Raw genomic sequence first — 25,524 nt, 5'->3', positions numbered from 1 at the left:
GGATTTCATCGTTGCACTTACAAGGAAATGAAAATTCCAGTGTACGCAGCATTTGAATGCCACTATGAATTATTTTCCAATCAAACCAACTGGAGTTACATGAATGTTGTGCTTCTTTGAATAATCAGTATGTCCCAGTTTCTCAATGTCGACCTCAACAAGCGTAAAGTTATTTTTGTCGCAAATTAAGCTTCTAAATTGCCTCTCATTCATACTAGTATAGTTAACATTTAAATGTTGGATACATTTGGTTTGTATAGCGCTTTATTACCACTGAGGTTGTCCCACAGCGCTTTACAATATCAGCTCATTCACTCACATTCACACACCAATGGCACAGAGGCGCAAGTGACCATTGGCAGCATTTTAGGGTTGAGTGTCTTGCCCAAGGACAATTTCTCAGTTATATACCTGGGATTGAACCCTCAACCTTGACTGTGAGTGTCAATGTTGTGATATTGTAAAGTGCAATGAGACTACTTCGGTGGGGATAAAGTGCTACAGTATATAAATCAAGTCCATTTACCTTAAGTGTCCTAACATTATTTTAATATCAAATCTAGTATACGTGTCTAAAATAGCTATAACCAAATGTTAAAGAATGTGATTGATTTTTTAAACTATCCTTTCGTAAAATAATACCTTTCAGGTTGAAGTCTGCAGGTTGAAATGCAGAAAACATGAAAAATGATTGATAATGATTGGTATTAATCTTTTGCAACTTGTTATACGCCTCTTTTCAGAGGATTGCCTTCATTTATTCTAAAACTATCATGTTTAGCTTAATAGACTTTTGTTTTAATTAACTGCAGTAAGGATTTTGTGATGCATAAAGACATTTTGTTGCAGCGTCATTGTCATAAAAACAGAGGATTGTGACTTTATCCCCTTTGCTTCATCTTTTTGGAAACGTTACTGTAGATTATAAAGGTTATAAACTTTCTTGTGCCATGAGAGTTAGCAGTTAAGGAGTGGCAAATAAGGATTAAAGTTATTAGAAGCTTTGTGATGTTATGACAGTGAATGGGACTGTTTAGTTATCCGTTGATTGCGACTGTAAACTCACATCTAGAGTTCTTGTTGTTCCCATAACTGGGAAGTAGAATTATTATCTTAGGTTCCTATTTTGTTTTTGATGTGCTCTGTTCAGTTCAAGCACTGAGGGATATTTAGATATATTACATGAAAGATATAATTAGAGGAGCATTAACCAGTGACTGCCTGGTATTGAAGTGTGGCGACACATTCCACACAAAAAGCTTAGATGTTCTTAAATGTTCATTTTATGCAGAGTATGTTGGCATGGAGAAATAAAAAATAGTCATCAAATTGGTACTAAAACAGCAAAGGCACATTGTGAACATGGAAAGCCATATATGAAGGATCAACGCAATACAGAAGAAACAGAATAATGATGACAGAGCATGAAGAGGAGGAAACTGAGTTGAAAATAACTGTCATCACTAGCAAGTAAAACCGGAACCAAAAAATGTGTGATCAAACAAAAAAGAAAACAAAATAGGAAGAGCAAGATAATGAACACATAAGAGTAAGAGATAAATGTAAAGCAAGTTGGACCAGAAATTCTGGAAAAAATTGTCAGTTAAAACTTAATTGTGTGTGTGCAGTGCCTAAAGGTTATTAAAGCACATTAGAAAACATTTAAAATTTCGTTTAATAGCCTGTATCCGTGAAAATAAAACACTCCACCCCATTAGTAGTGACTTCTTTGCAGAGTCAAAGCACTTAAAAGCTTACTTCATCTGTTTGTAGGGAGGGGAATGTCTGTTCCTATTTGAAGTCACAACTCAATTTGAACTCAAAAGAATATCACTTTCTTTGGTTTTCATGGTTGTTCTTTTGTTACAATTACACCATCATTCTCCTTTGTTAGTGTTGTCATCCAAAAATGTTGTTTTTAAAAAGTATTTGGCCAGTCAAGGCGTGAAAACACAGGAACTTGCCACCTACACACAGTGTGCATGTGCACATAAAGGCTGTGTAGGTGTTAAATGCCATTCCAGACAGAGGCAAAAGGCCACAAGTAGTATTTTTGAGTAAGTTTTAAAAACAGGTTAGTTTATAAAAACATACCTAAACGGTTGGTAATGCGTATGTCTGTGTAAGGTGAATTACAATTGACAGTGTTTGACAATGCACTAAATGACTGGGTGTGTATAAACTGTATTTGAATGACTGGGTGTGGGTAAACTATTTGAATGACTGGGTGTGGGTAAACTGTATTTGCACTGTGTGTGTGTGTGTGTGTGTGTGTGTGTGTGTGTGTGTGTGTGTGTGTGTGTGTGTGTGTGTGTGCATGTATTTATTTTAATATTTGTGTTTCTATTTATTTCAATTTCTTTGCTGTGCTTCTGCTGTAATAGGGGGGAAAAACTCCTTTTGAATGAATACAGTTGTTCCTCTGTCTATGAATCAACAAACGTGCCCTATGAACTGTTAAACTGGTTTGACTCCTGAGTTTCTGTCAAAGTGAAGTAACAATGAAACCATTGTGTTCACTGCTCGCGGAGGAGAACTTTAGGTTTGGCTGGAAGAACTGTCCATCCGCGAGGGACACTCCCACCCTCTATAAGTGGGAGAGCAGATGTGCAGTTCCTCATTCACAATAAGCAACTCTTCTCACTCATTCAAGCAAGAAGGGTTGTCTGGTGAGACATCACACTCATATTACTCATAGAACCGGGGTTATATACATAACCTAAAGTTATATTTCATAATATTTCATGAGCTGTCTCACTATGGGATATGGCAGGTCCCGTATTGCAGACGTGCTTATTGAGCAAATACCAGCCCGCAAGGAAGAGTCTGTTATACATCAGGAAAATAGAAAAGTCCAGCATGTAAAACCAGAAAAATGTGAGAGGTGAGGTCCAACTCACCGCTGCACAAATGTCCTGAACAGACACTCCCCTGAACAAGGCCCAGGACGTGGCAAGACCTCGAGTTGAGTGTGCGTGCAGACCCTCAGGCGGCTGCTGACCCTGACTCTTGTAAGCCAAAGCAATGGCCTCCACAATCCAGTGTGACAGGCATTGCTTAGTAACAGGCTTTCCCCGTGCACGGACTGGACACAACAAATGAGGCCGCCGCTCATCCTGTGAGGCAGGAAGGCCAACGGGTCTTTGGGAGATGAAGAATCCACCACCGTCGGTACAAAGGCCGGGTTGGGCTCCAAAATGATCCTCACATCTCCCGGGAAGAGCTGAGCGCATGATGGGTGAACCGAGAGCGCATAGATGTCTTTAACCCGCTTAGCTGAGTGAGATGAGTTCTATTTCATGATATGAGTGAGATGGCTCACTCATTATCTGTATGATGGAAATCACACTGTGAGAGCCCCGCCTCTGACAAACGGAGCTATTCAGGGGCCAAGCCTACAGCCCCAGTCGCTCTGGGTATGGGTGGAAGATCGTTCCCCTTGCCTGTAACAGCAGATTCCTGCGCAGCAGGAGCTGCCACAGACGAGCGCACAACAGCTGGTAAATCTCCGGCAGCCAGTGCATGGCTGGCCAATGTGGAGCAAGTCCGTGCCTACATTCAGGACCCTGGGAATGTGCGTTGCTCCACAGGATCAGTATGCGTACCAGCAGCAGCAGCCAACGGGAGTGTAAGCCGCCTTGGCGGTTTATATACGCTACCACCGTGGTACTGTCCGTCCTCACAGGGACATTATGTACCCTGAGAGATGGGAGAAAGTGGATCAGCGACATCTCCATATAATTTATGTGACAGCGTTGGAGGTCTGCGTCCTAGCAGCACCACACCGACTTGCCCTCGCGCACTCCACCGTGGAGATCGCTTTCCTGGACATCACGGCCCCCAAAGAGACACCGCGTAGCAGGAAATCCAAGGTCCACCAGTGGTTACGCACGCCGGCTTAACCAGCACCCTTCGTGCGCCATGACGCAGAGGGCTGAGCCCATGAGAGACCACCTACACCTGGAAATCCCTCATGTGGAGGCGGCCGAGGTGGATGACGTGGATGGCTGAAGCCATTAACCTGAGTAACCGAAGACAATCTGAACTGAACAGATTTGCCCAGTCAAAACAGCGCAAGGTATGCCCTGAACGTCTCCACCGTCTGCACTGACAGGTGAAACAGGTGAGAGGCACTGAGCACAGGGACAGGCCCAGAAAGACAGTGTCTTGTGTAGGGGACAACATGCTCTTTTCCGCGTTTATCACGAATCCTAGATTGGACAGGTGACGTAACAGAATGTGTGTGCGCGATGTGGCCTCTGATTTCGATTGTGCCAAAAGCAGCCAATCGTTTAAACAGGTGGCCAAGTGGATGCCTCGCCTCCTCAGCGTGCATCGCACGAACACCCTCGGGCTCAGCATATCCCCCGGAAAGCAAACCTCAGGTACTTTCTGTGAGGGGGATATACCAGAAAGTGAAAATATGCATAGTTCATCCCTGACCCACCAGGCGCAGAAGAGAGATTTTGTACCATCTGAGAAACCTGTTCAGTAAATCCAGGATAGGGCGAATGCTAACCCCCCCCACACCCCATGTTTGGACACCAGAAAAAACCTGGAGTAGAACCCGTGTGTAATACGCCGGCTAACCGGGGAGGGACAGCCGCAAACTGCAGCCTGTAACCCCTCGATATCGTCCGCAGCACCCATGGTGTAGCTGCGATTGCTGCCTGTCTCTTCCTCTTTAGAGCGCTCCGGCTCGTTCACCTTGGGAGGCATCAACGGTGGTGTGGTGGCGCCCTCTCCCCAGTGGCAGACTGCCAGTGGCCGGAGAAACCAGTTGTGGTGTCATGGAGCCCTCTTGAGGAGACGGGCCGCACACCGGCAGAGGACCCAACCGCAAGGCGGTGGAGCCCTCTGGAGCAGTTTGAGACGGTCTCTTGCGTGTGGACGGGGCCAGAGGCTTCTGTGGAAGACACAGGCGGAGAGCTTCATTATCCCTTTTTCTTCTTTTCTTTTCCTTGCAACACTATATTACCATCCCCAAAATGATGCTTGAGGCAGATCAGCACACATTGGTTTTTCAATATCCGTGAAAAAAAATCGGTACTGATGTCAACCAATGTTGTCTGTGAAGCAATTTTTTAAATGCAGAAATAAAAGCAATGAATATAAGGAGTAAAAAACAAAATAACTTTTCCAAACAATTTTTTTTTCCTAACTCACTGTCTTTGTGTATGATTGAAGTTTTTTTTCTTTTTTTTTTCTAAAGGAATAAAATAATAAATATACTATTACCCTATTTTATATTATACAGTTATATTTACAAAGTAAAGTATAAGTTTGTCATAGATTGAATTGATGCTTTTTAATGCTGTTTTCTGATGTTTTACCCTTATTGTGAAGTGTTTGAACTGATTTTATTGTGAAAGGGTCAAACTTTCATGACAGGGAGATGGTGCAGTGTTGGAAAAAGCTTCTTTAACAATAAATATTGTGTGTGCTTGATGAGTTCCTGCTGAAGAATGCATGTTTGTCTCTCAAAGAAAATTTACACATAGATCTCACAAATTCTCAGATCTTATAATGTAATCTATTATTTTGAAGTTGCTAGCTCTTTTGCCAATTTTTTTTCTTCACCAAATTAATTAGATAAGCAATACATTTCTCAATGTGTGTGAGTATTAGAAAAAGAGTATTATCTGTTTCACACTGCCACCCTGTGGTAAATATGATCCATATTCTGAGGACGAAGAACAATGAATGTGGTAAATATGGGAGGTTTGGGTGGACATGAGCATGAGTTGGACAATATTTCTTACAGTGAAGGCAACATTATCACATTAATGTCAGCACTTAGAATAATGACCGTATGAGCATTAGCACAGGTCAGAAAAAATAAGTTATTTTTTGTTTTTTTCTTAGTCGTTTTGAGTATTTTTGGAGTCATTTTGTGGACTGTAAAAATAAGGGTTACATTTATATTGTCAATTTGTTGCCTGTTTTCTATAGGGTTTTTGTGTGTGTCTTTCTTTCATTCTACATATAGTTTTTGTTGTTTTGGGTCTTATACTCATAAGACTTATATTTGTGTTATTTTGTACAGTTTTCAGTTTTTGTAATAATAATAAATAAATGTTATCTTATTTAGCTGTACCTTTCAAGACACAAGGTCAGCGTTCAAGCAGCAATAAAACCTCATGCTATAAATACAGATGAAAAAGACATACAAGATAAAATAAAAAATAAAAAAATCTTGTTATTTTTGTATATATTTGTAGTTATCATGTTTACTCGCGTATTTTGTTGTACTGTTGTGGGTTTTTTCTGTCCTTTTTTGTGTTTTTGGAGTCTTTTTGTGTTTATTTTAGAAAATTTTACTATGGGCCGCATGTGGATGAGTGGGTTATTTTTTTTATGTATCTTTGTTATCATTTATGATCAGTTATATTTTATTTAATGAACGTGCTGTCAGGTATATACGAAGTGAGTTATGGGGAGTTTCGTTTCCACTTCCTTTCATCACTGTAAGGCTGTTTAGTGTTTAGTTCAGCACATCATTTTAGCTTAGCACCATGTAGCTGCTTTAACCTACTGTACAAACGCATTTAAAATAGCATTTGCAGGTTTACATGTAGTTTGCAGAGAAAATCTGAGCAACACATGTTGACCACGTGTGACTTTTTATTGCGTTCACGTTTCAAAAAAAGACACTGCCACACATCTATTCGCCAAAGATTACAAGTTAGTAAAAATTTTGTTTTTTCCTTTAAATAGATTAATCATGTCTTCCTTACAAACATACAGACAATGCAATAGTCTCAAAATACAAAAAAAGAAAGTCATACAGAACAAAAGGACAATAGTGCCATACCAGCTTTATGCGTATGTGTGATTAATGGTTTGATGGTTCACTAAAGGCTCAGGCTGCATTGGATTGTGGGAGGTCGGGAAATTTTTGGGGGGTTACAGTGGGGTTAAAGTTGATTTGGCCCACTGTTTGTTTTAGAGTTGTTTGATCATACCCTAAAACCAACAATGTGTAGTGGGCATGCATGCGTGTCTCACACGTGTTGATGTCTATGCAGTCTACATTGTTCAAGTTCATACACATGACATCAAGAAAGTGTGTGTGTGTGTGTGTGTGTGTGTGTGTGTGTGTGTGTGTGTGTGTGTGTGTGAGCCCACACTGTCCCATTTAGCAGTAAAAGTATTTAAAAACATTGCAAATAAAACATGTTCAGATAAGCGACAGAGCACTATAGCAAACTGCTACAACATTTTAACAAATGTGAATTTACAATCAGAGATAAGGCAAAGGAAGTCACACAGTGGCAACACTTTGACCAAACAGAGGCAGAAGAAGTTTGAAGAGCATTTGCGAAAACCCTCAAATGTGTTTCTTAAACCAAATGCTTTTAGTTTAAGCAACGTGCATCCCTCATGCCAATAGACAACCAGCACTGATCCATAGTTCTCTAGGCTATTGTGTGAGTGCGTGCGTGTGTAACACTGAATTAAAGTTGTTTTTAAAAACATTCTGTATTTCTTCGAAAAAAGTAAAACACTGGTTGTGCACAGTGTCCAACATTAGTCAGGAGATGGGGCTATATGTACAGCAGCACTTGGGTTTTGTCTTTTTTATTCTTTTTAAATTTGCATTTCAAACTTTGCTTTGTGTGTGTGTAAAGATCCACAGTTGTCTCAATCGTAAAGTAGAAAAGAATTTTGTCACTTCTAGATCAAACGTGCTTGTTTTCATTGATGAGAATTGTTTCTTTTATTGTCTCACCTCCAACAATACTTTGTGCTGATGGAGCGTGATCTTTATCGCCCGGACGCCTGTTTGCATAGCACGAAAAGAGAGGATTTGGCCTGAGGTCGCTACCATAGTTCATCCTCTGATTGGGCAAAAATGAGCCCCTGCATGAGCTTCTCCATGGACAGCTCATACCGTCGTATACACTTGATTTTAAGACTACAAAACTGTTGCAAATCTGAGAAAAAGAAATGCATAAATACATTGAAAATGACATTTATCACGTGGTCTGATTTTTTTACTCACTAACTAGCGCTAACAATGCTACCCGGTATATAAATATGACAGTGTTCTGAGTTGGTCTCTTCACTTGGCAGACTTGTGTGAACAGACGCATAAATCAGGTGTTACAAAAGTTAAAGGCCGTGCACACAGTGGAATCCTCTGATTGTGCAAAAAGAGGTATACGCTTTTTCCACCTGATTCTCCCACCCTCATTTTTGACTTCCCTGCCTTTGTCTGAAAGAGCTGTATATAAATGTATCTGTACCGGCATTGGCTTTGTGTGTGTGTGTGTGTGTGTGTTTTTTCTGTGTAAGAACCCGCTCACTTGCATGGCCACCTGCTGCATTGCGCTGTCTCACAGTTTGATTGGGAATGAAAGCCTGTGGCTAACAAACAGCGCATGCACTGACACACAATAATATAAAAGCTCTCTTTCCCTCACCTACTGAAGCTTGGTGTAAAAAGGTCTTTCCTTCTTTGGTATCATATCAAAAGGCTAATGAAAGGTATGATAATTAAATTGAACATATATTTCCATCAAGTACAAACGACTCCCCTTCCTTGTGTGTCTTTGATAACACACTTTTTTTTTTTTTTTCAAAAAAACCCCAAAACTTGTCAACCTCTATTACTTAGATTTTTCAGCATTATCACTTTTTTTTCTTGATAAACTCCTTAACTATATCTTATTTCCCTGTTCGTAGTTCTACTGGTTTTCGACCTGCATGTTCAAGAGTTTGCAGCATTTGGAGTTGTGTGGATGTGCACGCTCCCTCTTATGTTTGGTGTGTGCAGGTGTGCAGGTACCTCCTCTCACAGATTCATACAGTAAGATCGTCTGATCTGGCCCTGCTGCTGGCTTTGCTTAGCCTGCTTAGGGGTCTGTTGTCCTCTATCGTATCTGTGGCCTCTGGCCCTGCTTCAGCGGGAGTGTCCCCCTCCTTGCTCACCACCTGCTCTATGTCCCCTTCATCATCTAAAGCCCCCTCTACCCTCTCTGCCTCCACTTCTGGGGGCTGCACCACCTCAGTGTCATCCATGTGTAAAGTTTCAGTGGTCTGGGCATAGGAGGGCAATGTCTCATCATAGACCTTTGAGATGTCCTCCATTGGTAGCACGTCCTCTGCCTTCTCCTCCTGCTCCTGGAAGGGTGGGGTCCCTCTGCCAGCCTCCATGCCCACCTCAGCCAGGGGGTAAAGGTGAGGCATAGGGGGACCTTTTTCCTCTTCTAGCAGCTTGTAACCTTTTGCCCTCTGCAGAGAGGAGACGCCCAGAGGAGCGAGGCTTTTTCCTGTGGAAGGCAAAGGGGTCATCCCCTCACCTTGGCCCGGGGCTGGGGCCGTGGCTGGCTTTCGAAAAACGAAACGAATCTTCTTTAGCCCCAAGTGACTGATCTCCACAAAGTTGAGGAACAGCGAGACACAAGCCACAGCCAGCATGAAAATGATGAAGACAGTCTTCTCCGTAGGTCGAGACACAAAGCAGTCCACTGTGTTAGGGCAGGGCCAGCGGCTGCATTTATAAAGTGGCAGGATGCGGAAGCCATATAGAAAGTACTGGCCCACCACAAAGCCCACTTCAAACAGTGTCTTGAAGATGATGTGGCAGATGTAGGTCCTCAGCAGAGTTCCCTCCAGCCTGAACTTCTTGCTTCCTTTCGTGCTGGTCTCCTTAGTGGTGCGGACGCTCCCCTGGTCGGGCGCCAGGGGTAGACGCTCCTCACTCAACTCCTGCTGCCGGCTAAGTTCTGCCTCCTCACGCTCTTTACGTTTCTCCTCCATGTGGACATGGTGTACGGCATGGCCTACGTACACCAGAGATGGGGTGGATACAAAGATGATCTGCAGCACCCACAGGCGGATGTGGGAGATAGGGAAGGCCTCGTCATAACACACATTTTCGCATCCCGGCTGCTGTGTGTTGCAAACATAGTCAGACTGCTCGTCGCCCCACACAAACTCTGCCGCTGTGCCCAGGATGAGGATGCGAAAGATGAAAAGCACCGTGAGCCACACCCGGCCGATCACCGTAGAGTGCTCGTTAACTTCCTCTAAAATATTACCCAGAAAGCTCCAGTCACCCATGATCGGTCCGTAGCACTGCAGAATAAAGGGTGGGGTAGGGAGGAACATGAAGGGTGCAGTTGAACGAGGAGGGTGGGGTAGGCAGGGTGGACAGGGGGAGGGGAAACAAGAGGGCCAAAAAGTAAGCCATGCACGAGAAAACATTTCCAAAACGAGTCAATCGTTCAAATTTTACTGCCTTGTGTTTTTGCCAATATACTCAAAATAATTGAGGTCTCCAAAATGGTTGAAAACTAAATTGTCAAAACCAAATCAAATGGACGCACAAACTATTAACAAAATTGATTTCAAGGTAAATAAACCTTTTCGTAAACTAATCAAACAACCCTCATGACTGCTTTTTTACCCAAGCTTGCTAACTTTACCAAAGACACTTTTGGGTCCAATTTAAAAAATCTTTACCTTAAACCTCAAACTAAAAATAACAAAAACACACTAATAAATAACAGCAAGTTGACTAATGTTTAAATGAGCATAAGTGTAATAAAATGGGCAACTTGCCACAGCTGCGGCTCCGACAACTTTGAGTCCTGTCCCGCTCTCTTGGCACCCGGCAGGGAAAAGTGAACTTTTTTCTACCCTCTTTCCCACCTAAAGCCCTGTCCTTGTCGCCCCACTGAGCAGATGTGAATGAATCGGCCCTGATGGTTCGTTTTTAGTTTGCTGCAATATTTAAGCTTGGAGCCAGACGGCCTTTATTTGCCGGGCGACGTGTGGTGACGCAGTAGACAATAGGATCAACAAAGCCAGAGCAGGGACGTATGCAGAGCAGGCCTCAGGCTCCCACACCAACATGGACACGGTGGGAGCAGGGCACTGAGTCCATAGCACGGTGGACCAAATCCATGCGTGCATCTTCATCTCAAACACACGCACATATAGAAGCAGCAATGAGAGGACATTGGCTTCATAAGCCTCTAGCTGTGCTGCCATGGCTGACTTTAGAGAAAAGAGCATGGTCATGTAGAGGTATGAGTGAGAAGATATACCATTGTGAGTGTTGATTATACTGTTGTTTTTTATTTAAAATAAAACAATTGTGTTTATCATCCACAGGCCAATAACTCCACAGGTCAACATTTTGCTCATGATTTTTTAGAAATTGCTTCAATGAATGACCTTCCAGAGCTATTTCAGGCATGCAGCGTTCTTCATTCTCTGCAGGCTTTGCAGGAAACAACAAACTCAGATTCACTGTTAACACCATACAACACACATTTTCAGCCTGTTTTTCTGTAAATAATATTAATTAAATTGTAAAAAATAAAATAAATCCACTCCTATATAAAACTGTCAGTTTGCTTTGATTGTTAGCTATATTTTTCAAACATACAAATTAAAAAAAAATACTACACTAAACACCTAAATGAACATTAAATCGCAGAAGAATATAAAGACAAAATTGGTTTAATGTTGGCCTACTTAATTCTTAACTATTTTTTATAAATAAAACACAATTTGTTCTAAATACTTACATAAAGCTAAAGTAAAGTATGTAATAAACCAATAAGAATAACAAAATAAAGACATGTATACAAACACCCAATATATCAGTCATAAACACATGGTTATATTTGTAGATATGCTATGTATTCTTAAAAACACATCAGTCAATGTATCATTGATGAGATACATTGATGACTGCATCAGCGATCAACAAACATTAATTGGTTGCAGGTTTAAAGCAAATATATATTGCTTTACATTTAGCTTTTTATGGTATATAAAATTTTGTTAATTTCTCCTCAAATCCCTTGCAGCTCAACCTGCAGCAGAGTTTTTCATACTGCGTTTTGATTAAGAAATATTTAAATACATTTTAGATAAACAGAAAACAGTTTGTGTGCGTTTGTATGTATGCACATGTGCACATTGTGTGCTTGGCAGGAATGGAAAGAATGTGAGTCTTGGACAAATATTAGGAAAAGTATTAGAATAGGAAATAGTAAGAGCAATATATATACGCGCGCGCGCACGTACGCACATGCACACACACATTTATGCATATAGAAGCCGTTTCATAGCTATTGCATTCCTAAAAATTTTAATGATTTAGGTGTTCTGTTTTTTGTCTTCTTTTAAATGTTAAAGAAAATGCCATAGTTGTATTAATTTTTTGTATTAGGATGTCAATCTAGTTATTTACTTACATTACTGGAAAAAAAAGAAATGTTTTGCGATCAAACGGTATTCTTAACTTTTGGATTTCATCTCATTTACAATGATTTTTAAAATATTTATGTTCTCTCCATGTCATATTTTATGACAGCTGCTCTGATAAAGCATTTATATAAAAACATTACTAGTGTTTTTAAGACACAGTATGTGTGGAAGCCTGCTTTTGTCTCTCGCACTTGTATGAGTTTCATCCCTGTGAGGAAGTGGCAAACTGTAATAGTGCTCTTTTAAAACAGGAAAATGTAAGATAGATAAGATTACTTCATTGTTATTTATAAATACACAACAGTACATACATTGTTTCTGCTTTTTGCGTTTAACAGCCTCGTCCTACAGTGAATTGCGTTGATTTAAAAAAATTAGTATTAAAGTAAACTGGAATTGCTGCATATCAACTGCGAGAAAATATTGTGTCAACATTTAAAATATTTTCATATAAACTAAGTTGGGCCTTTGGAAATGTTTATTTAAACAATTCTAATGTTTGTCTGTGATGTAAACTGTTGAAAGTTGCTCACTTGGTAAATCATTGATGCACTAAAATAAAGGAAGAAACTGAACAATTACCAGACAACCAAATATAGTCAGTTTACTGTATATACAATTACAGTTAATTTCCCTCTGTACAGACATTTCCAGATTCCATTAAGAGAATATTGAATATTCCCACGCAATACAACAAATGATGTAGTGTTTTTCATTAGATGTATTCCCGACAGCTATATAAATTCTGCTTAAATCTCATACAAGGCAAGGCAAATTTATTTTTAAAGCGCATTTCATAAACAAGGCAACTCAATGTGCTTTACATGATCAAAAAGTGCAACAGAAAACAACCAACAGCTTAAAAATCAATAATAACATTAAAATCAGTAGTAAAAACATTTAAAACATTTAAAATCAGCAATAAAAACATGTCAACAACAAATCTCCCTCTCAGTCATATGCAGTAGAGAAAACGAGCGCCTTGAACTTGGATTTTAAAATCAAGGCCTAATATGTTTTGAAATTAATTGTATGGCCAAAAAATTACATTGTTAATTAATTTTTGTTATAACGTAATGTATTTTTTTTCCTTAAGAAAAATAAATAAATAAATAAAAAAATAAAATGTTCATCTGTGGAAGTTATTGCTCCTCTCAGGATGGGAAAATACTAAGCTTATGACACCACCCACCATCACTGGCTGCCAACCAATCAAAGTGCCCACTGCTGATGACATTATATGGCCAGTGAACAAAATGCCACTTATCTGCTCTCCTTTCAAATGGGCTGCACTGATCATAACTTTTAACAAAATAACTCAAACACATTTGCTAAAATATCCCATGAAGTAAAAAATATTTTTCAATCCAGGAACACTTTTTTTTAATAGAAATATTAGATGCATAGATTGATTTATCGATGCCTTATAAATGAAAAGTACCCCAATGTCTTCTATTAGAACTTCATGACAAAGGAAGACTAAAGAAACTGCGGATAGAAGCCATGTTCAGGCACTAGTATCCACTCTGCTGCACGTGGAACCAGAGGACTGCCTTTAAAGAGCATGGTGTTGGTATAGTGGACGCTTGCATGCTAAGCCCCGCGGTGGGCCCGTGAATGGCCCCGGGATTTCTCACAAAGACATGATGTCATGATGCAGGGTGTGGACCCTATTGAGCGCGTGCAGTGAGGCGTGCAGTCAGATTAGACCTCTGGAGTAGAGCACCTACTGCCCGTTTATCAGAATGCTAACACGCTAACAAACATATCGTATGGCCATCTGCAATGGTGCCACGCGCTTCCTGCCTGAGGGGCCTTTAAAGAAACAGGAAGTGAGGGAAATCTTACTTTTTTTTTTTCAAATGACCTTGTCAAAGTCATGCAATGTATGACAACATTTTTCATCAAACGATATGATCATGTGATTTGAATGAATCTTGGCAGCAGGATTGGTTTGATTTGTATTCCTATTTATCTCACACAATGAACATCTCCAACCACTCCTCAAGGAAAAATATGGGGGCACATTGTGCTATTGATACCCTTTGAAATTCATGCAACATACGGTTTAAGGAACAAGCCAATAAAAACAAACCCTTACTGAACAGGCTAGGCTATGGAAATGGCTAGCTTGAACTTCCTGTTTAAGAAATAAGTCATAGGTTTGTTGTTATCCAAAAAGATCTTTGAAATAACAAAATGCTTCATCGTTGTAGTTATTTACAATAATTTAAACACTTCAACAACTAAAACGGGTTACAATAAAACATTGTTAGACAAAATACAACAATTCATCTCATAGCACTCACTGTAATATAGAGAAAACAACAAATAAAACGTAATTGGTCGAAAGCTAACACATAGGACTTTCTAAATTTAGTGCTGATAAAAAAAGATTTATAATATAATGAAATTATCATAAAAATTAAAGTTCAGTTCTTATTTATAAAGCGTTGCTACAGTTACTGCTTCACAAGATGTACCTGAACCTACTATTCAACACAGCAGCCTTAGGCACTTAAAAACTGAGCCTAAAAAAGTTGATTTGTGCTCAACAGACAGGCCCAAATTAAGCTTATATGTCACCAGTGTAAAGCAATGTTCAGTGACACCCCTCCCCCCCCCTTTCAAAATGAGAGACGCTGTAAGGTGAAAAGAAGGATTACTGAAGTCAGAGTGATTCCTTGCCTTTCATTCAGATTCATGTGCACTTTGATCCACTGAATGAAGATCAGAGCTTAAAAAAAGATGCTTCGGGCATCATCTGTGCATGTTTTACTAGAACTGACTATCATCATATTAGCTTTCAACCCTCAGGATTTGACCAAGTATTTTTAGTATATAATAAGTCATTCTGTTCTTTTATTCACATTACTGGTACATTTAACTCAAAATTAGATCAATCCTTTCTGATGTTGATATACTGTATAACATGGCAATGTTATGTTATCGCTTGATTTTGCATGTGATGTCACTTTAAATTATGCTACATTGTGTTGTGTTAGTGTAAATTAATTACATTACATTATGCGTGTTTTTTCAACCTTGGGGTCACCTAGAATTAAAATGGGGGTCACCTAAAATGCCTAGTACTTGGTAAAAAAAAAAAAAAATAATTAAAAAAAAACTGCTTACAATTATATTTTTAGGAATTATTATTGTTATTCATCCCTGAAAACTTGGATGGATGGATTATTCTTATTCAAATTAACACATCACACACAATAAATATCAAATAACTGTAATAATACTTGAACTTTCTCAAATATAAATGTAGCTCAAATAAATTGCAGTATAAAAATAACTGAGGTGGCACATCTTGTCACTTTGTGCACTACTCTGTATTTGTAACACGATGATAAATATGATCAAAAACTAATTCTTAAAAAAAATGTCTCGGTGATATGAAAATGGGGTTACAACCTGAAAAAGGTAGGGAACTTCTGCAGTATGTCAATGGTTCTCCAACTTTTCCTGTTGCACTTTTCAGGCCCCGCTATCCCCATGAACGTTCAACAAAATGTGTAAAAAATGTTACTTTTATTGAAAAAGGTAAACATTTTTACTATTCTTTGAAAGTCATTTAAAAAAAAAACAAACATAAAATGTGCGATAATAAAATTCCTTTTCTGGATTTAAAAAAAGGCAAGGCCGTTCTTGCGCTCCCTTTGTCACAGTCCCTTTACTATCAATGACCTGACAATACAATGTGATGAATTAAGATTTAACTCAAAACAATGCAACAATCCAATTTAATAATTGATCTTCCAATCTGTAAAGCCCACCAGCTTTGGAAGCAGCAGCAGCATTATATTAAATAGCCTAAACATTACATGAATAGTTGCTCATTCAGTGTTTGACGGACACAGAGGAAGCTTTCACAGCATGTTTAAAGAGACGCTCTCAGCGATGCCCTTCACAGATACATGACCTGAGGGCCACACGCTGTCCCCCCTGACATAGAACCACGCTAACACTTGAATGGTGCCAGGCTTACGCTTAAAGACAGAGATGCACTTGCTTTTGAAAGCCAGTTTGTTTAGCGGGCCAGCATGCAATCAATACATATTTGTGTGAATATTTGTGTGTATCATCGTTTCCCTTTGTGTGTTGGTGACCCGCTGCCTCCCTCCGTTTTTCTCTTTGTAGGTTTGACTTTTCTTTTTTCACGAGTCATCAGTCTAGAGTCACTTTTGTTTTGAAGAGATAAACTTGAAGATACCATCATGATGTACGAGAACTTTAATTTGCCACGCCACATATTGACCAAATATTTTTCTGTCAAACTTTTAGGTGCGAAACATTCTTCTGAAGCAGTTTCTCATTTCCTCTGAGAACCAAGCTATGGTTTATTTCCTGCAGAGTGAGAAACTATAAAAACATGAACAAAGGCATTATTATTGTCCAGAGTAAACGTATGGTGACATGTGGCCACTTACTTCATTAGCCAACGGATGCTTGTGAGAAGGTAGATAAAAGCTGCACTTAAGGAGCCCAACTTTAAAACCAATACCAGTCAATCAAAGTGAGTTAAAATGTACACGAGCACAAAAAAAAAAAAACACAGGCTTTTAAAAAACATCTCACCCATGTCTCAGAGTGAGTTTCAGTTGTACTGAGTTTCAGCGGTCAGCTATTGTGTTTTTTAGAGGAGGTTTGTTTGAATTGGACCAACAAGCTGCCATTCAAGGTCTCACACCCACGCATACTTATGTCCCATGATGAGATGGAGTCATCCACAGCCTGGAAATGCATATCAGCTCTGGTCAGGGGTGGACTGGGACAAAAATTCAGCCCTGACACCTTGTAAAAGCCATTATTAAGTCAGTAGCTCAATGTGGCTTTTTATGTCTTAATTTTAATTAGTAATACCACAGAAAACCTCAAAAGGAGGAACTTTTTAACCCCTTTTTTTACCTAATACCTTTGGCAATTTTCCAACTTCCTTTGTCACATTTTTGCCCCTTTTTTCAGACTTTAGCTACCTTTTGCCAATAAATATTCCCTTTTTCCTATTTTTTGACTATTTTTGTTCTTTTTAACACATTTGTCCAATTTTTGTCCTTTCTTTAATTTTTTTGGCCACTTTTCATCCAAATAAGCTAATTTATGCCCAATAAAAACCCTACATTTTGCCTCTATTTTTTCCAAATTTTTGCCCTTTTCCACTATTGATTGCCAAATTTTGCTCATTAAAGCTACCCTTTGCCATTACATACCACCTGGTTCCTCTTTATTTGCTTTTTCTTGCCTGTTTAGAAAGGCATTCGGTACATAGTTCTGTGGCACTTGTTTTAAATGTGATAATGGTCTGTTTTTAATTATATATGGTCAACTTTGGCTGTTGTAAAGTGCTTTAGAAGTAAAACTTGATTTTGATTTTTTTTTATTTTGAAAAAAAGAAAAGAAACATGAACCACTTGTTGTCGATGGCCAACCGGGACGAAGCCCAGTATACCAGATCACGCTTTGCAACAGGAACTGTCAATCAAAAACCGTCATGCACATAGAATTTCAACAGCTACAAAATACTGTATATTCTGTGTCATTTTGAAGAGAAATCTGTGCCTCAAAAATATGTTGGTTCTTTAGTAAATAACTGTTACCGGTTATTGTTCAAGAGTTAAATACTGACTGATCGATGGTAAGATTGCACAACAGGGCTCTTGTTTAAATGGTGAGAATGCTGGACTGTTTGGACTCCCTACCTGTATTTGTACCTAAGATTTCCCTTTCCTGTGTGTCCCGCTACAACATCAGCACACACACACCACCATGTGTCTGTGAGTGGGAGTCCTGCTATGTAAACCAATCTGCTTCTGTGTCCGTTCCGAGGATTTCTACCAGGAGAACACACAGCAAGGGAACACAAGTCATTATGTCTGCTTTGTGAAAGCCTTCGTAATCAGCCACATTTCTCACTTCCTAAACTTTCGTGAATGTTTTTCATGATTTTCCTCCAATTCTAGTTGATGTAGCCAATGAATCTTCTATTGACAGGAGTTTGGGCCAATGGGGGAAAAAAGGAAAAACCAGAGAAAAGAGTGACGTTGTGAGACACAATTTATGAATTGTTCCCAGCAAAGAAGGAAGTGGAAAACAGCTTCCTTGCAGAGGGAACCATGGACTGGAGAGGAGAATCAATGTGTGTACAATGGAGCACAGGGTGTGCAGGGGGCAGACAGGAGGTGTTAAAAAAAGGAAGGATGTAAGGGCAGTCTGTGACTGGACATAAGGACTTATATTAAAGGGGCTGAGAGTTTGGGGGATTGTGAAAATGTAAAAGGCAGGGAACATTCTTTGATTATTTCCATGTGTTGAGTTTTTTTTTTTTTATAAGATTTGTGTGAAAACAGCAACAAGTGGCAATAATGTTTGCACAATTACATTTTTTTTCAGCCACAACATTCTTTACAAACAACTTTATCTCTTCCCCATATTGTAATTTCTACCTTTTAATCATTTGAGATTTTTGAAATTATCTTTGTATTAGTGGATACAGTAGAAGTTTTTGTTGAATGACTATCATAATTAGATTATATTTTTTTTTAATTTGAAAATTAAAATAAAATGCACTATTGTCAGTTTTGCCAATGTTTAAGGGGTCTTTTATGCAGGATTAAGATTTTTGACAACATGAAGAGTTTGTACATCTGTTATCTGTTTTTTACAAATATACATATATATGTATGTATATATAATCACCAAAACTTTTTTGACTGGTTGAGTTATTGTTAGTTTCATTTATTAAAAAATAATAATCCCTTTGTATTTCTGTTTGTGAGTCATAGTAAATCATGTAATGTTGACACCTAAAATAAAAACTCTGTTATAACCCCCAATGCTGCTTTAAAATAAAAAGTTTTGCTATTGCAATTAAACAAAAGAATGCATTTCATTGCATGATTGTGACCATCACCAGCCCTCCTATAAGGAAGGGTAATAAACACTTTATTAAAGGGAGAATATAAAAAGAGAGGGCAGTGTTACACCTAGGTGAGGGGGGAGGGAACAGGGGAGAGGGAGTCAGGGTAGGACAATGGAAGGGATGGGGAAGAGTCGACTATTTTAAGGTGAGAGTGAGATGTGATGTTATAGTTGGGCATATTATGCTTATTGTGTTGTGAAATCAGTTCAGCCAGACCAATATTTGTGCTTCTGCAAACCCCCGAAGATGCAGCCAGGCCAGCAACCCCAAGGCCCTCTGCCAAAATATAAAGTACTAACAGATACTTTAAGTGCTCACACTTTTTTAATCTGCAAACTATTTTTAAAACCTCACTTTTATTCAGTGTTACCAGCTATTTTCAGTGTACTGTAACTATGCTGGGTTTACTAACTGATTTTAGCTTGGTATTTAACGCCAAGTTGTGTTGCCTTTTTTGACTGTGAATGAGATTCCCTCAACAACTAGAGTGTTTCATGTTGTCTTGTAAAAGTGCAAAAGTTATATTTTAACAGTGTTTTATACTGTTTTTTTATGAAAAGTGTAATAAGTGGTATAGTTTATCAGATAGTCGTACTGCTGTAAAGTTTTTCCACTAGTTTTTTTAAACAGATGTTCTCAACTATTCAGACTGTTCCATGTTGACCAGTCTTGCTTCATTTCTCAAAGAGAAGACACCACCTAGAGGTGACAAGTGCACATTAATAACAGCTATAAAGGGCACGTTTTGGAGAAAGTCATGCAACTGCACTAGATAAGTGTTCAGGCTACAGGTCTAGACTAATGCACGTCCTTTCAAGCCTGACATTTTTCCTGGGAATAAGCCTGAAATTTGTGTACAAACTAAACAAAAGGAGGATGAAAGCGTTAAGAGTTATAAATTAAAAAGTACATGAAGGTTATTGGTTCATGAAAGTACAGTTGAGAGAAAACACTGTGGGTCTCCATATCGCTCAGGACAGGAAGAGCAGTTCGAAGGGCTGGAGGTGGATTTCAGAGGTGGGTCACACCCTTGTTCTCTATCAGGGGAACACATGGCGAGACACAGGATGATTTCATTCAGTTTGGTCCCCTCAGGCAGCGGCTGCTCCACACAATGTTATCTGCGGATAGGAGTGTCGGCACACACGGTCGGCCATTTGCCACCCAAGAAAAGTTTCTCACATTTGTCCAGTAGGTAGTGATTTATAGTTTAGTCTTTCCTCATGTGCATCCGAGTCCAGTAAACAATGGTATGAACAAGAAGGAAGTAACATTTATTGGTCACCCAGCTTGCCAAGAACCAAAAAAACAAATTTGTTGTCTTAGCTGTAAATCTCTTTTTGTTGCCTTGGATCAAGAATCACTTTTGGACAATGTCAAAAACAAAGAAAAGATCTCCACATTATAGTCTAATCAAGCGTTCTGTTACCCTTTGGTGACCCCATGCAGCACTTCTTATCAACCACATGTAAATAGGATGCAGTTGTTTTAATCATGTTGTGTTTTCATCCAAGCATGTACAAAAGGGAATATAATGCTTTGTCATTCTTCAGTCATCGTGCAAACAGAAAACATACTGGCTGGACAAAGTCAATCTGTTCACACACACACACATACCTCCACAGCTCTCGTCTGTCCACATGTCTGAGTTGGTGGCCATGTTTGCGGGGTCTTGTCAAGATCCTACTTCCTGCATTTGTTAGGCTGTTCCTGGGATGCTGGAGCTCTGCAGTGGTGGCAAAATATGACATTAAGATTTCATGTTTGCATGTTGATAAACTTGTTTTGAACAGGACTGAGGAGGAACTGATATAGTCCAATGTTTGCTTTGAGTCAACCTTTAAATATTCAATTGTTTTATTTTGAAATATTGAGAAAGGGGTTTTGGGTTTAGCCAGTTCACTCTTTCACTGTACACACTACACACAAACACAACATGTCTGCATCGGTGACATGCAGTAGGGTTCATGACTGGTGTACAAATTTATGAACACAATAGATGCTTAAATGTGCAACATTTTGTTAAATGTCAATTTTTTTGTAAATTTTAAAATACAGTGCACTATTTCCTCTTACTTTTACTTTTATTCTATTTTATTCCACCATGTTAAATCATTGCACTGAAATGGTACGAGTCTGAATGTAATTTTATATAAAGACAATAAAGATTCTGATTCTGTTTTTATTTCAATTTGGACCTTAATTAAACATTTACTGTTTTTAATAGCTTTTATTTATTATAATTCCATACTGTTCAACTTTTTTTTTTTAAAGGGTCAAATTTGAATTTATTTATGTTTTGCTCACATTAACTATAATTTATTGATTAATATGTGAAATTATAGTTATATATTTGCATTCCTGAAGATGTTATGCTTGTCTGACTTATCATAGAAGCTCAGTGAGATGCAACTCAAATTTGGAGAAAATTTTTTAGGTGTTTCAGTTGATTTGTCAAATGAATAACAATTAGATTTTTTTTTAGTTTTAAACAAGTTTTTGAAAGATTTCTACAATACGTATAATTTATTTGTTAAGGACTTTATAACTGTGTATTTATGATCAATGATGAAAAGGGATGTAACGATTCACTCACCTCCCGATACGATTCGATTCACGATACTGGGTTCACGATACGATTCTCTCACGATTTATTTTACAAAATGGGACTGTAGACAAATTTTTTTTTTGGGAAAAAAACTACAAAATACTATACTATTTTCCATTGTCAAAAGAATTCCTTAATAAACAATTCAAAACAATGCAATTTAACTAAAAATAAATCTTGAATGAAATAAAGGAATAATACAAATGAAAATGAAGCCTATTAATTTAAATTCTGGTTCTATAATAAACAATGTAAAACTGCATAATAGTTCTTTTTCTTTTAAAAGTGCAACTGAAAATGTATATTGTGCCTTAACAATTGGACTTTAAAAAAAAAAAAAAAAAAACCGTGATTACACTGATTTATTTTCATATTTGTTTGGACCAGCAGAGGGCGCTGGTAACCCAGTGGTCGGTTGGCATGCAGATATCTTGCAGTGAAGAAGAGAAGCTATGCTAGCAGACAGAGCTTATAGAAACACGTGACTTTTACAGATAATCAAGTAATATTACAGATATTCTTTCAGTGCTTAAGGGGTAATGAATCATTTATTAACATATTTAAGAGTAGAAGGCGGCCAGAAAGAAAGTATTAGCAGACTCCGCCCACCGCCTACACTTGTGGATAGCGCCCTCTGCTGGTTAAAAAAAGTACTGCGATTCAATTTTCAGAAAATCGATATCAAACGTGATACCTATAAATCGATTTTTAACTGCCTTACGATTAATCGTTACATCCCTAATGATGAATTAGTGCACAATATTGTTTTTTTTTTTTAAAGTACTTTCCTTTGCAACAATGTTTAGATCTGTAAAGTCAGGAACTCATAAAGTCAACCAGGTCTAAAAATGGCACCTAAACCAGAATTCATTTCTGTGGTTTAAAGTAAGTCAAATCCAGCAACTGTGCCACAACAAAGGAAATATACACAAACATCCACACTTGACACACATTGTGACCCACGTATGCATCAGTCACCCATTCCTGGCTCTTCAGAAAGGGTCAGAGATCACATGGTAAAAATAGCTGCAGTCTAAACCTCCAAAGTCTCCTGTGACACATTCACATCCAAAATACGTGACCGTCTGCTCTGTCGGCTTCTCTCAATCCCTCACCTGTCGACTCACAGCTTCATCAGGTCCATAAGAGCAAACAGCAGGTCAGACCGTTTACCGTCACAGAGCGTGTTCTTTGTCCTCTGGGAGACATGTCATCAGAGCTGGAGCTTTGTATTGATTTGCTTTGTTTAAAACACTAGTGCAGTGCCCGTAGGAAGTATGTACTGCGATAGAAAAGTGGGAGGTTAACTAGATTTTTCATGGATGGCCAAATGAGGTTGTGTTTGAAAGTGTCCCACTGGTGTGTGAATGTGAGAGTGATTGGGTGAATGAGCTGATATGTAAAGCGCTTTGGGACTGCTTCAGTGTGGTTATAAAGCGCTATATAAATCAAGTCCATTTACCATTTACCAAAGTGGGACATCAGGGACATTTAGGTTTGTTGTGAAATGTATAAAATGATAACTATTGCGCTTTCATATGTTTGGCTTTAAGCAAGGACACTGTAGAAAGTTGAACCCCATCTATTCCGATTCCAGTTCCGGATCCGGAACTCCTCAGACCGGAACATACCCTGTCCGGACTCGTTTAGTGTCATTAATCCACAACAGTCAGTTTAGATGCACACGGAATTTGTAAAGCATTTATGATTTATGACGTTGCACACTCTTGAACCAAGCAGCAGCCATGTTGAAAGTTTCAGCTCTGTCTGTCCCTGAACCGCAGAGATATTTGAGCCACAGACACACAGACAGAGATATCTTGCTTTATAGATAGATTATAGAAACATATCACCTAAAAATCTATAACTGTCTCTTAGCTTTATAGAGAAAACAAGGACTGTGATTTCATTATAAATCAAGTTTACATACCACTAAAATAAATGCAACCTTCCCTATTAAAATATGAATTCAATTCAGCCTGCAGGAGAAAGTAAAAATATCAGAGAAATTATTGTGTAAATTATTAACTACATTCAATTGCAGATATTTCCAAACTCACAATTCAATGAAACTCCATAATATTTGCATGTTTCCCATGATTTGATCACATCATGGCAGCCATTTTTAAACCGGTAACACTTTACTTGAAGTTTTATACATAAGGCTGACATTACACTGTCATTATTACGACATGACACCTGTCATTGGCATGAATAAGGTGTCATGACGACTGTCATTAAGTGTCATACGTTACCCTAACCCTACCTAACCCCACTAGATCCCTCCACCTAACCCAAAAAGTGCCAACATAGCTCCAAAAGTGTAATTATTTAGCAAAATGTGTCATAATTTAGCAAAAGACACTTAATTGCAGCCTTTCATATAGTGGGAGGAGCTTAAGTAGAGTTTCAAAATAATATGATAATCGAGTAACTATAATATATATATATAAGAATAGCAATAACAATAATACAGTAGTAGTACAATTAGATAGGGATATGATATTCATAGTGAAAGTAGTAATAGTAATAATAGTAATGTTATAATAATAATAGTAATAATAGGTTAATATTTACACAAACATTTTGCAAACATATCTCGAGTCACTGGCAATCTTTACTTCATACAAGACTACAGTACGCCAGTTAAGTCAACTATTCATCAGCATGGATGGCTATACTGTACACCCCCTCGACCAACAGAGAAAGTTGGTCACACCAGTGCCACCACTGATTAAGTTTGTGTAGAGCCCTGATAATAATAAAGATGATGATAGGCATATAATATTAATAGCAAAAGTAATAATAGTAAGGGTTATAATAATAATAATAGCAATAACAAAGTAATATAAGAATCTAGTAACAATAATACGATAAAAACAATAATAAATCATATTGAATGTTAAGGTAATATGATAATATAGCAATGATAATGATACAATGAGAATACCAGTAACTATAATTAAAAGAATAAAAAATAATAATATAAGAATAGCAATATCAATGATAAAGTAGTACAATTAGATAGGGATATAATATTAATAGTGGAAGTAGGAACAGTAATGGTTACAGCAATAAAATATAATGAGAATCCAGTAACTATCATACAATAATATAAAAACAATGATAAATCTTAAATAAGGTAATAGCAATAATACTATGAGAATACCAGTAACTATAAGATAAAACAATAAGAAAGACTAATATGTAAGCACATCATTCATCTCTCTCTGGGCTGCAGCAGTCGATACAGCGTTTACGTGTAAAACCTCGGGCACCATGTGGTAAACTTTAGCTTAGCTTATTTTAACTGCCGACATTAGAACTATGTGCACGTTTAACCGGACTTTGCAGGCATTTCCGGAGAGTCTCCCTGTGCGCTTCAAAGGGCTTGACTGCCCCTGTGTGTGGTGCTCTGCTACGGAGTAAAAGCCTCACGCGCCTTTGTTTAGCTAACGTGGTGATGGTGAAAATATTAGCGTTGTTCACGGATAAACATGTATGTTTACTTGCCAGAATAGTACATCCCACTTTTCCACTCTAAAAACTGTGACACACAATACAATTGCTGGTTACATGAAGCTGGTTCATCTTCAACAAACACGTGGTTTAACAAACAATACTAACAAAATAGTGAATGATATGTCATTATATACAGAGATAAAGTAAAAATAACAAACTTACAACATTCCCTGCCAATGGATTAACATGGATGCCGATAGACGAGTAGCAGTTGATCAGATTTCATCTGTGTCGC

At 38.4% G+C, this 25,524-nt stretch overlaps 1 protein-coding gene across 2 annotated transcripts; it reads right to left on the bottom strand.

Moving 5' to 3' along the window:
- Window positions 1–7,550: 7,550 nt before the first annotated feature.
- On the bottom strand, window positions 7,551–25,482 carry LOC114455406 (gap junction alpha-8 protein-like). 2 transcript variants are annotated; one of them, XM_028436627.1, is made up of 4 exons: window positions 25,452–25,482; window positions 20,777–20,885; window positions 10,047–10,083; window positions 7,551–9,950 (listed from the first exon to the last, which is right to left on the bottom strand). In XM_028436627.1, the coding sequence occupies exons 3-4, from the start codon at window positions 10,066–10,068 to the stop codon at window positions 8,806–8,808; spliced, it is 1,167 nt and encodes a 388-aa protein (XP_028292428.1). In that variant the 5' UTR covers window positions 10,069–10,083; window positions 20,777–20,885; window positions 25,452–25,482; the 3' UTR covers window positions 7,551–8,805. The 2 variants fall into 2 exon arrangements, with proteins under 2 accessions (XP_028292428.1, XP_028292426.1); XM_028436625.1 differs by having other exon boundaries at window positions 7,551–10,083.
- Window positions 25,483–25,524: the final 42 nt, after the last annotated feature.

This window comes from Gouania willdenowi, chromosome 21 (assembly GCF_900634775.1).
Source record: "Gouania willdenowi chromosome 21, fGouWil2.1, whole genome shotgun sequence".
Taxonomy (NCBI): domain Eukaryota; kingdom Metazoa; phylum Chordata; class Actinopteri; order Blenniiformes; family Gobiesocidae; genus Gouania; species Gouania willdenowi.
The sequence above is the reverse complement of the archived record's forward strand: the minus strand, read 5'-3'. Positions and strand labels throughout refer to the sequence as shown.

Bases quoted from the DNA above. Each gene is read 5' to 3' on its own strand.
- LOC114455406 (XM_028436625.1), bottom strand. From the start codon at position 10,068: ATGGGTGACTGGAGCTTTCTGGGTAATATTTTAGAGGAAGTTAACGAG.